Genomic DNA, 15,039 nt, shown 5'->3' with positions numbered 1-15,039 from the left:
TGCCCAATCACCACTCCTGGCTAAGTTTTGTATTTTTAATAGAGACGGGGTTTTACCATGTTAGTCAGGCTGGTCTCGATTTCTTGACCTCGTGATCCGCCCGCCTTGGTCTCCCAAAATGCTGGGATTACAAGCGTGAGCCACTGAGCCCAGCCTGTATATTGCTATTTTAAAGAGGAAACAATGCCATTTCATTAGTTTATTAAATAGGAAAAAGCTATTGATAATAATGAAACCTCATGGCTCCATGGAATGCTTAATATTTGGCAAATGTTAATGAAGACAAACTCCAAACAGCACTTACATTAATCTTGCGAACGCCAAGGTCACGGTGCAGGCCCACATCATACATTGCCTGGTTGCTATCTTCCATATGTTCTCACTTAATCTTTATGGTGATATCCAATCGCTTTAATATAAAACACAGACTGATTCATATTCTGAGCCTTACCTGTCTCTTAAATCTAATCTCTGAGTAAACCCACATCATGCCCTCTGTGTTCCCATCCCCCATCTGGTGGCCCCTCTGCCCCGTCCTGTCTTTTTTTCTGCCCACCTCTACTTTTTCCGGGTCCTGAACACAGAAACAAAAAATTATAGAATTCTGGGAAACACCTGCCATAATAATATATTGTTTGATTTTCCAGCATTTATTTACAAGTCTCAAAGCTACAGGCTCACTCCAATATTGTCAATGGTTAAGGAATTTACATATAAAATTGAAATTTCCATTTCACTTCATTCTCCACAGGAAAAGTCCCTCTGCAGAAGCTCGAAGCCTTTATTTTATGACTTGATTTTCAGTTGATTGTGAGGACAATGACCGGTGACCTCATGCTCTTTAAAAACTCATTGTGTTGCCTGGCGCTGAGGGTTGGTTTCAGCAGAATTACATGACAGGGAGGAGGTTCTCCCAGAACTGGTGCTACACAGTATGGTTTTGCTGCTGTATTAGGAGCAGGTTCCCAGTCTAATGGGAACTACCTTTATGGATAAAGCTGTGCCTAAACATTCAAAGATGCTAGAGAGGGCTTCTGCTGCTTCGAGTACTCACACCGTCTTCAACAGAGTAGGCGAGAGGAGTCTGCACAATGGCTCATTTAGCTTTAAGATTACAGTATCAGATGACACCTAATTTATGGATTAGTTACTTCTTACTAATTAATGAGTAAATGTTTAAACCACACAGACTGCAGACATTGATTATCTCTTGTCTTACCTAGAGTTTATTCTAGGGAACATAAAAGACACAATGATAAAACACAATAAATCATGTTATAAAAAATGGTACCGACAGTAGTCGCCAGCCTAGGGATTATACAGTTTTTTTTTTGTTTTTTTTTTTTAGAAAAAGACTAAAGAGACTGGAATGGATTTTCCTATTATATAAACAGTTAGTTAAACAAAACAATGACATATTTCCCAGTCAGGAGTACTTAGACTGGTAGTATATTTCCTGTTTAAAATGGAATTATTAGGTACATGTTCACCCAAATTCTTTGTGGGCCCCTTTTATTATTTGTATTACTTTTTCTGGGGTGGAGGGCGGTGGGGAACGGAGTCTCGGTCTGTCGCCCAGGCTGGAGTGCAGTGGCATGATCTCAGCTCACTGCAACCTCCGCCTCCAGGGTTCATGCCATTCTCCTCCCTCAGCCTCCCGAGTAGCTGGGACTACAGGTGCCCACCACACACCTGGCTAACTTTCTGTATTTTTAGTAGAGACAGGGTTTCACCATGTTAGCCAGCGTGGTCTTGATCTCCTGACCTCATGATTCACCCGCCTCGGCCTCCCAAAGTGCTGGGATTACAGGTGTGAGCCACCACGCCTGGCCTGTATTACTTTCGTAAATAATTTACATCATATGCCTTTTTTCCATAGTAAAGATTATCAAATTTATTTTTGGTATGTGCTACATTCCTTTTAAAGAGCACACTATTTTATTAAATGCATATGGTTATAATTCTACTACTACTAATAACATCCAGTTGGACTGGATGGCAACTGACTCCTTAGAAAATATACATTATTAAACTTATATCCAACAACTTCATCTTAAGCAGCTACATATGATGACACTCCTCCTTCAAATTCCGGAGTAATTTAACCTCTCAAATATACGCTTTATTTTGTCTATTTGTTTCTTTCAGCCTATGAATTACAGAACTGTCCAGATCCACCCCCATTTCAGAATGGGTACATGATCAACTCGGATTACAGTGTGGGGCAATCAATATCTTTCGAGTGTTATCCTGGGTACATTCTAATAGGCCATCCTGTGCTCACTTGTCAGCATGGGATCAACAGAAACTGGAACTACCCTTTTCCAAGATGTGATGGTAAGTTCATCATTTCGCTTGGGGGCAATTTAATGTTTCATGGGCATAATAGCACATTAAATATTAAATGAACATATCCAATAATGTATTGATGTATTCAATAAATATTCATTGAGAATCTATTATGTTTTACTCACTCTACTTAATATTTAAGGAATATGTCATATACTAGTAAGTTAAAAGTGTAAAAGAAACCCTTGTTGCCAAGGAAATTATAAGGATAGCAAAATAGTAAACACAAGAGGAATGTTATACTCAGCTGCAGGTAAGGAGATGGCACAGGCTTGGCAAGCCATCAGGGAAATCTCCGTGAAGTCAGCAGCGTACAGCTTTACAGTGGTTATATCAAATTGTTGGACCAGAGGGAAAAAGGGTACTTATTAATTTGATCTTTGGTATTTATTTTTGTTTAGCTTTTACAATAATTGTATATTGCTTTTGCATTTCAGAAAAATGAACTCATTTTTGTAGTGGGCCTTGAAAGGTACATAGCATTTTGCTACTTGGAGGTGGAACACTCCAGGTAGAAGAAACAGTGTCAGAAAAAGCGCAGTATAGATGCAGTCTTAGGAGAAAACAGTAGAGTGGTCTCATAGTGTAGGAGGAGGGGCTCTTGGGAGAGGTTGGAGGCAAGTTCTTGTTCAATGGTGCAACAGAAGACCTGGTCTCTTTAGCTGTCCTTTCCTGAGCAGGAATCCTGACTTTAATGCTTCTGTGTGACTGCCTAATTTTTATGATGACTTTGACATTTTTTCAATATCAAATTAAAATAATAGATCCATACGATGTTTAGGAAGAATGCATATGTAATAGAAAATTGACTGTAAACCCGATATTCTAACACTATGCATACAGGGCCTTTGAATGAAAAAATAATGAAATTACCAATTCCGTGGACCTTTGAAATACTAAACACTTGTATCCTGTGGGGAAAAGGGAAAGACATCTGGCCGTGCTTTAATTTCTACTGAAGAAGTAAAAGAAGCACATCAATAGACTTTTTAAATCACAGTTTTTACCCATATTTATCTATTCTATATTATTATAAAAATAACTACAAACACACTTTGGGAGGCCAAGGCAGGCAGGTCACGAGGTCAGGAGTTTGAGACCATCCTGGCTAACACGGTGAAACCCTATCTCTACTAAAAATACAAAAAAATTAGCCGGGCGTGGTGGCGGCGCCTGTAGTCCCAGCTAGTCAGGAGTATGAGGCAGGAGAATGGCGTGAACCCGGGAGGCGGAGGTTGCAGTGAGCTGAGATCACGCCACTGCACTCCAGCCTGGGCGACAGAGTGAGACTCTGTCTCAAATAAATAAATAAATAAATAAATAAAATTAAATAAAATAAAAAATAACTGCAAACAATTATTCACCATATTTTAAAAGTATTTTATCTTAATCTAATATTTATTTAATTACATATAAAATAGCACTTAAAATTAATTTTATAAAATAAGGATAGCAGTAACCTATCTGGGCTGTTTTTCATTAAAACATTTTTTAAATCTTTAAGTCTACTTTCCTTTCTAGAAACTCATATATATGTATAAATTCCTTTGAAATTATCAGGATTGAAACCTCTTATTTGCAAGTTTGGTGTGAAGACTTTGAATTCATATGTAAATGGTAGACTCTCTGGCTTGATATTTAAAAACTACAATTAAGTATCTAATTTGATTTTATTGCTTTCTCAAGCTTAGTTTTTCAATATGGAAATAACTGCTCTGGCTTAGAATTATTTTGTCAGTGTGAAAATAACAAAATCTATCTTTTTTGATAGAATTTAAAGTGATGCCACCTTTCCTAATTCTAACATGGTGTATAACACCATCCAGAATTAGCTAAACTCTGGATGAGTTTAAAGCCTAAAGCCCTTGAGACTCCCAAAACCAGCCTGAGGCTTCATTCTCCATTAGAAGAACTCAGAGACATCTCTAAAACTGTCATGCTTGTCGTTATGGTTTTAACAGGGAGGGGATATGTCAGTATCTTCCAGGGAAAAGACACGTGTGGCAGAGTCCAGGAGGATGTCTCGCTCTCTCAGAAACCCCATGTGACCACAGGCAGAAGACCATCACCCTGGTCACCGCTTCGGGTCTGAGTTTTGAGGTTTCTAGTGGGGCTCTGCTTTGTAGGCAGGACTGAGGGATGGAATGTCCAATGGCTGATCTTGGCCTCCAGGTAGACAGCTGTGCCCCACATGCCCCAGCCTAAGCTACATGGTTGGTTTTTCTGGTGTAACCAGCTCCCACCTGGCATTGCTAGATCGGACCAATTACATACTCCACAAAGACCCCTCCTAGGAGTGAGCGCAGAGGCCAGATCTCTCTGGTCCATGCCAAGTTCTTTACTAAACAAGCATTTGTACTATTATATTTCTATTTTTACCAATACTCATAAACCAAATTAAAAAACTGAAACACAGGATTCATGTAAAAGTTGGTCATAAATATTGAAAGAAATTAGAGGACCTATATAAAGGATTTTCTAAGAACCATCTAATGTGTATTTAATATCCTTTTCATATTAAAAAAGCTGTTATTTAACACAAAAGGTGCTTTACTTGTGAAACTTTATATTTCTTAAAGAAGTCATTGATTCATAAGAATGAGGAGGCTGTTCAGATGCCTATTGGGCACAGTTATATGGCACTTAAGTCTTCCCCAGAGACAGCAGTAAACACTGCTGACAACCCAGTATCTTCATGTAACATGTATTTTATTAATTGACAGTGGTTTATCATTTCGGATCAATGGTTGCTATATAGGTCAAGTGTACTGAAAAACCATCTTCAAAGGTCCAGCCCTGTAGACTTCAAAAGAACTTCAGAAAAAAATGGAGATACTTTAAACAACTTCTCGATGTCTTTATTAAAAATTGACCAGTTTAGATAATTAATGAAATAATTCTAAATCCTAAGGCATCAGTCTTCACAAGTATATATGAAATCAATTTGTATGTACATACTGAAAATACATATTAAGCTACATAAGAATCTATTACGTGAAATTAATACAGTATAAATTTATCTGAAAAACTGTGATCTGAAAGTATGATATCTATGAAAATAAACAAATGAAAGAAAATGTCTCTGAAAGTTACCTGAGAAATTCAAGACATTATTTTTCTGTCAGTAACATAATTACACAGAAGTCTCAGTTAAAAAAAAAAAAACAGGTTACAGAGGCCGGGTGCAGTGGCTCACGCCTGTAATCCCAACACTTTGGGAGACCGAGGTGGGTGGATCACTTGAGGTCAGGAGTTTGAGAACAGCCTGGCCAACATGGCAAAGCAACTCTACTAAAAATACAAAAATTAGCCAGGCGTGGTGGCGGGCACCCAGCTACCTGGGAGGCTGAGTCAGGAGAATTGCTTGAACCCGGAAGGTGGAGGTTGCAGTGAGCCAAGATAGCACCATTGCACTCCAACCTGGGTGACATGAGCAAAACTCCATCTCAAAAAAAGAAAAAAAAAAAAATGGGGTTATAATTGTTAAAATATGTTTAAGAAACTGAAATGTTTATGCATAAAAGTATACTTTTAGGTATCAAAAAAATCTTAACCACTATCATAACAAACTTGACTTAAATGCATTAGTATGTGTATAGTGGGGAACTGCATAGACGGAGATAATTATTAGTGTAAGTAATATGTTGTGATAGGTATGTTAGCAGCTTCTTTGAATTTGACAGATTTTGTAAGCAGAAAACAATTTTATTGCAAAATTGACATGAGAAATGCAACCAGCTAAACAATGTATTATTACATACATACTTTTTGAAATTAAGACTTACCAAGTTGATTGGTAAATACAGAAAATAATCTTTCCCAGTAATAGAGAATAAAAATAACTGTAAAGAATGCAACTCTGTCTCTTTATTTTTCTTACTTACATTCACAAATACAGTTTTTAAAATCTCCATTACCAAACGACAATTTCCAAGACAGAGTGCATTCTGGCTTCTTATCTGAAAATACCTCTAAGGAAACCAGAGTAAGAGAAGGAAGAAAAATGATGGCAGAAATAACTCTGGTGCCCTACACGGTAGGGGAGATTAAGCTTTCAGTATCTGGATATATTAAGAGTCAGGATATTTTTATATTAATAAATATTTACATATATATTTATATTTATTATAACATATTTACTATATTTTATATTAATATTTATGCCAAGTATATTTATTAGTTTTTTAATATGGAATTTCTTTCATATTCTTAATGTTTAGGCAAAAAACTTAACATAATTCTAGAGAAAACCATCTATAAATGATAAGCCTCTTAGCAAACATTCAAGGTTTTAAAATTTAAATTATTTTGTTTTTACTTTATTTATTTGAGATGGGGTCTCAGTCTGTTGCCCAGGCTGGAGTGCAGTAGTGCAATCACCGCTCACTGTAGCATTGACCTGCCAGGCTCAAGCAGTCCTCCCACTTCAGCCTCCCAAGTGGCTGGGACTATAGGCATGTGCTCCCATGCATGACTAATTTTAAAAAAAAATTATTGTTTTTTTTTTAATAGATGGGATCCCCCTGTATTGCCCAGACTAGTCTCAAACTCCTGGGCTCAAATGATCCTCCTGCCTCAGCCTACCAAAGTGCTGAAATTATAGCTATGAGCCACACACAGCCAGCCTGTTTTAATTTTAATTTGATGTAACATCACTTAATATGCCCTATCCATCTCTCTTCACAGAAAGTCACATTGCATAAAGAGAGGAAAAGGTAGCACAATAAAGAGATGTTTCCTTGTACCTCCGCCCTCCTTTGCCAATGTGTGCCAGCCCACCAGTTGATTTTCTGGTATCTTCTAGCTCTGGCTTCACACCTGAGCAGGAGTCAGTCACATATACCTATTACTTTTGTGTGTGTGAACCACCAAAAGTCCCCCCTTCCCACTTCTCAGGGATGTCAATTAACGAAGGGAAGCCTCGGTGGTGTTTGAAGCAATGGTAGAGAGTGGTGCTGTGGGGGAGGTCAGTGGCGCCAGGGTACCTGGGCAAGTTTGCCATTGGGCATGGCATTCAAGTTAGACATCACCGCCATCACTTTGAACACAGCGACTGCTGGCTCTAGAATTGGATCAAAATATGCTGCTTTGTTATCTTTATGTGCTTATTCTCTGGAAAAATACATGAGCAAACAGCTTCAGCAATTCCCTCCTCCACTGCCTCGCACCGCAATGCTCTCTCCCACGTGCACATCCGGGTATTCATGAGCACGGAAATGCGTGTCTCATCTCTTTCAGTTGCTGATGCCATGGCCAGCTGCTTGTCTTCCTGGTCAGGCTCGGACCAGAGTCTCCCAGGCAGACAGGTGAGGAGCTGGGAGGTACCTGCTGTGCTCCACGCAGAGCTTCCGCCTTCATCTCACTCCAGACTCCACTTTGAAGCCCGCCTCCAGGGAAAGGAAGGCAGTGGGGATGCGCTTCCTGCCGAGACACGCACACTTCCTGCGGAGGCAGATCACAGGCCCGCGTCTCTGCGGAGCTCAGTGAGACGCCACCACTTGGGGAAATGCAAGCATGCCTTTGATGCCACTCCAGGGAGGCTAAAGACTTTCCGGAACTAGATAAAGATCAGGCCAAGGAAAAGGAGAGGGGAAATTTCGACTCCAGTTTTTTTAGGGTCTTCTTTTTTTTCATCTCTAGACTACCCAGTGGGAGGGCAACAGGATTTTGCTTTGAGAGAATTTTGTGTGCTCACGGATAGAATGTTATTATCTTATGTGATGATGAGCGTCTCTTCTTTTCCTTCACAGCACTTGCACCCGTTGAATTTTAAACTTCTGTAGTGTTTGCTTAATATCTCTTTTCATCACTGTTCAGTAAGCTTTTTACAAAGGCAGCAACAGGGTCTCCACGGTTCACTATGGCGTCTCCAGCCCCAAGCACCCTTTCTGGTACATAATACACTCTCAGTAGATACTTGTTGAGGGAGTGATTGAAAAGATTTGTTATTTGGATTTCATAGATGAATCATGGCAAGAATCACTGACTTGCTCAATGTCATAGAGCTATTCAGTGGCATAAAGAATATTGGAATCAGGAATGTGTTCTACCAAGAAAATCACCACCTCATTTCTTTTGCCCTTTAAGACGTGGGAACGATGGCTTTTTGTTTTGTTTTCCCAACAGGAAGGGTGCTACTATCTATAATGTGGTTAGATAACTTCAAGATTCAACTAGAAAAGCAGAAATGCAAAAGGGAAACCTTAGCATTGTAAGTCCACACTAAATTAATAGCATGGAGTCACTCGTAAAGGGTTTCAGCCTAATTGGTTTTATGAGTTTACTATTAAAGTGCTTTCTGGTTATTCTCTAATTCATCAATTCATCAATTTGTTTATCACGATCCGAGCTAGACAATAGGGACTGATGAAAGGAGGTAGCGGCTGGGGTGGGAGGAGGAGACGCAGACCATGTCTCCTAGAGGCTGACAGTCTCGTGGGAGCTGTGTGGTCTGTGAGCAGATGCTGGACCTCTAGAGCCAGAGCAACCAGGAAAGACTTTAAGAAGGCAGTGACAAGGCATTGAGTTTTGAAGGAAGAGACAAATTTGCCTTGGCAGAAAATAGAAGAAAGGCATGTGAACACTCCTTCGACGTCTGGAGGGAGGAAAAGTGCACTGCCAACAGGAGACCAAAGTAGCTTGTTATGGGGACAGCGTGGTTTATAGTCCCATTATTATTATTATTAATTATTATTAGAGACAGAGACTCTCTCTGTCACCCAGGCTGGAGTGCAATGGCACAATCTTGGCTTACTGCACCCTCCACCTCCCAGATTGAAGCAATTCTCCTGCCTCAGCCCCCCAAGTACCTGGGATTACAGGTGTGCACCACCACGCCTGGCTAATTTTTGTATTTTTAGTAGAGTTGGGGTTTCACCATGTTAGCCAGGCTGGTCTTGAACTCCCGACCTAAGGTGATCCACCCCCCTCAGTTTCCCAAACTGCTGGGGTTACAGGCGTGAGCCACCGTGCCCGGCGTATGGTCCCATGTTACAGATGACAAGCTTCAGGAGTGTCCCAGACCCTGACCTCATAGAATTTACAGAAATGGAGGCTCCCAGGGGTAATTTGCTTCTCCAGCTTGCAAATCCAGGTTTGTGTGACTCCAGACCTCACTTAATAATAATGATGCTGTAAAACGTTTAAAATAGTCTCTACATATAGTCCTTTCTTCTGATGAAAGGATCCAAATCTCCAGTCAGGTTCAATCCAATGTTCTTTTCAAATCAATACACATCTGTGCGGTTCAGTGGTTCAGCAATGTATCATATCCTGCCTCACGGTATATTCTCACTTGTTATTAAACTTTTCTTTTGTTTATCTGTTTGTGTATTTGGGCCTTTTTCCTCCACCTAAATTCTATACCATCTTTGGCAGCCCTTCAAGGTTCAAGAGAGTTGTGAACACTCATCTCACACCTCTTAGCTGTTGGTTTGATTTCAAAGTTCAAAGTTTTATGACTTTGATGCACTATGTTTGAATTAAAGACTATATTTCAGGTTATTCCATTAGTGCTTGGACTTGTCGTTTTCCATAAATAAAATAGTTACCATTAAAATAATAAATATACATTTCTTAACAAAAATGAAAATAAATTGGGTATTGTGGTAGTTCTTCAAGTTGTTGAACACTTGTAAAAACTGGAAATGCTTCCGTAAAACATCACTCACATAATCTTACATTACATTATCTTACTTCTTCAGGTGTATATCCGAAGAAGTAAGATAAGTAAAGAATTGATAATGTTTTTGTTTTAAGGCAAATAGACTTACATAAAACTGTTTCAGATGACTTGTAAATAGGGTCTAGCAGTGTGAGTTAGAAAAAGCAGTTACATAGTTATGAATACTTTCCCCATAATTCATTGTGCTGGACACTCGAATGGGTTATCAGCAGGTCACAGATGATAACTAAGGATTTTATTTGAGTCATAGAAGAATAAATTTGTCCTAAAGGAATTTTGAAGATATGGAGAATATATTAAATAAAACTGAGATAACTTAGCTTAGACATATAATTCTTCTAAGGTCTTCAAATTTTAGGAGAGTAATTTTGACAAAACAGTCATCAGAAATATTTCTCACTTACTTCCCTTCAGGAAAAATGTTGGCTAAGGTACTTTGGAGTCAAATATTTAGCTTTCTACTTTCTAAAATCAGCTGTATGGCATTTGTTTTTTCTTGGCTTCCTTCGCAGCCCCTTGTGGGTACAATGTAACTTCTCAGAATGGCACCATCTACTCCCCTGGCTTTCCTGATGAGTATCCGATCCTGAAAGACTGCATTTGGCTCATCACGGTGCCTCCCGGGCACGGAGTTTACATCAACTTCACCCTGTTACAGACGGAAGCTGTGAACGATTACATTGCTGTTTGGTATGAGAAACTCTCAAGTCAAAATATCTGTAATCGTGATAAACAATTCTGACTTAGCATACATATGCCATTTATATACAGGGCACATATTTAGAATAAACTTCTTAGATACTAGAGAAGAAATTCAACGAAATCCAGAGATATAGGGAATCAATTTCACATAGTACATGTGGGTTTTGCAGCATGGTAGAAATAGGCAGAATTGTGTCTGTGTGTCTGTATCTGTGTGTGTGTAGAGGATGTGTGTTTGTGGGTGTGTGTGGGGTATATCTGTGTGATGTGTGTCTCTATAGGTGTGTATGTGTGGTGTGTGTGGGTTGTGTATGTCTGTGTGTGGCTTATATGTGTGTTTATGTGTGTGGTGTCTGTGTGTGTGGCGTGTATGTTATGTGTGTGTGCATGTTGTGTGTGGTGTGGCTGCACTCTTGTCGGAGCCCACAGTGGAAGCAGGAGCAGAAGCCAGTGGCCAGGGCAAGTAGAAGCAGAAGACCATGCTGGCCAGGCTGGTCTTGAACTCCTGACCGCAGGTGATCTGTCCACCTTGGCCTCCCAAAATGCTGGGATTCAAGGTGAGAGCCACCGTGACTGGCCAATTTTACCTCTTTCTGGTAAAAGAAAGAGTGCTTACAAAACTCCCTTTATGCTTGATGAAACAATGACAAAAATCACGCAACGTGGATGAGGAAAGGCGTGCTGCTGTTGACATTTGACCAGTGCTGAGCGCCTGCTGAACACTAATGAAAGACAGAGACTGGAGGGTTCCTCAACTTTGTGGAAATTCAACATCTTGGTGTTTACAAACACAGTATCCAGAGAGTGGATATGTTTTATTGCTTTTATAAAAAAAATCAATTCATTAGCCAAAGTTTCCATTAATCTCACTCAGAAGTAAATATACTTAGACGGCCGCCTCTTTCTGTCTTTCTAGGGACGGTCCCGATCAGAACTCACCCCAGCTGGGAGTTTTCAGTGGCAACACAGCCCTCGAAACGGCATATAGTTCCACCAACCAAGTCTTGCTCAAGTTCCACAGCGACTTTTCAAATGGAGGCTTCTTTGTCCTCAATTTCCACGGTCAGTTGATTTTCACTCCGGTAATTAAGACTGAGAATTCCATGTGGTGTTTCCTGCTGAAGTTTCCTGACTCAGCCAAGGGCGTATATGATTCTCTTGCATTGGAGGCCACTGTTTCCTGTGGTCCTTTTTTTGTTTAATGATATCTTTATTCTTTCACATCATATCAAGCTTGGATTTATTCCAAGATACATGTATCCTAAGTGAAACTCTGAGATGAAGACCATCGAAAGAGATTTGGTACCTTCTATAGATTTACTCATCCCTGTCTCAAGATAAGATGTTATAGCAAATGTCATGTAACTATAAATGGTGTGAAAGCAAACCTCCAATAATCCTGGGAATGCACTCTAAATGGTATGCAGAACATCTATCAATCAATCACTTATCTCTCACGAACACTGCCACCCACAGAATTCCTTGGGACAAGGGACAGGGCAAATGTTAGCAAATCTAAACATGGACAGAGAGCCAGGTTGACTGTTGAGTCATTCTTCTTGCAAAATTCCAAACATCTGTAAAGTGTGTTTCTTTAAATGCTATACTTTAAAAAATAATTGTATACTTTTTTCCTTGGGCTTTAACTATTTTTTGGCATTAAATAATAATATGAACATTTGAAGCTTGGGAATTTTATAAAACTATGATTCATGAATATAGACATTTCAGTCAGCATACTTAAGCATTATAACAACTGTCAGGTGAATTTTTGTAATACTTGTGTTTATTCAGCAAGTGTAATTGCAATTATTATTATTCTTTCCATTAATCATTTAGCATTTCAGCTCAAGAAATGTCAACCTCCCCCAGCGGTTCCACAGGCAGAAATGCTTACTGAGGATGATGATTTTGAAATAGGTAATATTTTCTTCATTACAATACCATGAACTCAACACGACATTTTTTTACACCCACTTCTCATTGTAATCATTACTCAGACAAGTTAATGAGTCAGAGAAACAAAAACGAAAACAAAAAGCAAACTATCCTTAAAGTATTGCTGAGAACTTATGCAGAGGTCATGTGTCAAATAGAAAATGTCTGTCCTTCTTCATTACCATGATTTTTTTTTGTTTTGCCATTTGAATTTTGATGTCATTTTGAACATTTTTTTCCTCTACGACATTTGCTAATCGTATTTGCTAGACAGACTTGGGCAGATATCTGCATTTAGTTAGGGGGACACATTCATGCACTTGAGAAAAATCTTAATCATTCGTGGCTAAAAGGATGATTACATAACATTAGCATTTCCTTGAAACTGGGATATAATAAGAGAAAATATTTGGTGATGATATTTAGGATTTCTGCTTTATCATTTTATATTAATGATCTAATTTATTAAATACTCTTCTGGTCATACTGAGAAGGCAGTGATGGCATATGTTTATAGTATAATTATTGTAACTCAGGATTTTTCAGTCCCAATTATAAAACTCTGCCCTGTGTTTCAGACCACTGGTCAAACCATGTGACCCGATTTCTGCTGTCCTCACCCTGGCTTAGTTAATTGGAACATTGTGCTAAGTAGGCCAAGGTCAGACATGAGTCTCCATAGATGCTGTAAAGCCATTCGATTCTACAATCTTGCTTAAACCATAGCATCTATTTTCCTTTTTTTTATTTTTTTATTTTTCCATCTGCAATCACTGGGGAAGGGGAACCAACGTGAATGCATCAGTCAAGGAAGAAAAGCTGGCCCATCATTTCAGTACTAATATCGGCTAAGCTTAATAGAGCATCTTTATAAATTAAGAACTTAAAATGGTACTACTTTTAAAAGACTAAAAATAAATACAGACACAGTTTCTAAAAAGATTTGCTAGTTGATTTAATTCATTAAGTAGTCTGATATGTGTAACACCTTCACACGCTCAGAAGGTCACACACAAATTCCTGGTTTGTTGTATTGACTCTTCTAGGAGATTTTGTGAAGTACCAGTGCCACCCCGGGTACACCTTGGTGGGGACCGACACTCTTACCTGCAAGCTCAGTTCCCAGTTGCAGTTTGAAGGTTCTCTCCCAACATGTGAAGGTATGCACTGTTTGATACTAAAACTACATAAACTTATTCAACATGGAAAATTGTATTGTTTGTATTGGTGTGCATTTCTTTGTAGAGGTGTGAATTTATTTATTTTTTATTTATTTTGGAGATAGGGTCTTACTCTGTCACCCAGGTGGGAGTGCAGTGGTGCAATCATAGCTCACCACCGCCTCAACTTCCCTCGTCTCAGGTGATCCTCCTGCCTCAGCCTCCTGAGTAACTGGGACTACATGCGTGCACCACCATGCCTGGCTAATTTTTGAAAATTTTTTATATATATAAACAGGTTTTCACCATGTTACCCAGGCTGGTCTTGAACTTCTGGACTCAAGCGATCCCCCTGCCTCAGCTTCCCAAATTGCTAAGATTGCAGGCATGAACCACTGCACCCAGCCTGCACTTAATCTGTGCTCTGATCCCATTGCAATGAAACTAGCATGCTAACAGAAATATCCAATGATGCTTTTTCTTTTAGCTAGTCCTAGAAAATAAACCAAGGCCATATCAAATAAGAAATCATGTTTCTCACAGCAGTTTATCATGTAAATGTTCAAATATGGCAAAATTGAAATAATTTTAATACCGGAATAATTTAACACCTTAATATACACCACCTAGCTTCCACTAAGAAAACTTACAAAGTATTTCCTTTGTCACATGCCTATCTGTTATTTTTCTAGCCATTTATTAAGCTATGCTATATTTTTGATGCATTTCAAGGCAAATTTTGAATATTACTTCATTTTGCTGTAAATGCATTAGCATGCATATAATTAGCTGATGTTTAATATTTTGATGTAAATTTATAAACAATGAAATGTGTACATTTCATGTTTTTCTCACATGTGTTTAGCATATGTAGACCATGTGCAAGAAAATAGACAATATACAATAATAGAACAAGATACTAAGGCTGAATCTGTTGATTTCATCTATTAGAAGACAAATAGGTTACTTTTAAAAGATTGTTTCATAGACACCACTTTCAAGTATCATTGAATAAAAAAGACTTGAAAAACTATACATAAGCTCAAATGCACAAGTAAGTCAGAAACATCATTAGTTCACCTATCAAAAAGCTTTCCAAATTAGCACAGTTTTTATACCTTCAAAATCATAATGAACTGCAGATGTAGGGCTTTTAAGCAATGCGGCTCTTTCAAGGAATCCAACTTTTGTAATTCCTTAGGGTGG

The 15,039-nt window shown here is 38.8% G+C and overlaps 1 protein-coding gene across 5 annotated transcripts in view; it reads left to right on the top strand.

Moving 5' to 3' along the window:
• CSMD1 (CUB and Sushi multiple domains 1) overlaps window positions 1-15,039 on the top strand; it is a 2,034,404-nt gene that overhangs the window by 1,856,371 nt on the left and 162,994 nt on the right. For all 5 annotated transcript variants that reach the window (XM_031669914.1, XM_031669913.1, XM_031669915.1 and 2 more), the window contains 5 exons: window positions 2,149-2,337; window positions 10,546-10,723; window positions 11,652-11,797; window positions 12,575-12,655; window positions 13,720-13,833. In XM_031669914.1, coding sequence (XP_031525774.1) covers window positions 2,149-2,337; window positions 10,546-10,723; window positions 11,652-11,797; window positions 12,575-12,655; window positions 13,720-13,833 — 708 coding nt within the window. The remainder of the gene's footprint in view (window positions 1-2,148; window positions 2,338-10,545; window positions 10,724-11,651; window positions 11,798-12,574; window positions 12,656-13,719; window positions 13,834-15,039) is intronic.

Source organism: Papio anubis, chromosome 8 (assembly GCF_008728515.1).
Source record: "Papio anubis isolate 15944 chromosome 8, Panubis1.0, whole genome shotgun sequence".
NCBI lineage: Eukaryota > Metazoa > Chordata > Mammalia > Primates > Cercopithecidae > Papio > Papio anubis.
Note: the sequence above shows the minus strand (reverse complement) of the source record. Positions and strands in the feature narration are given on the sequence as shown.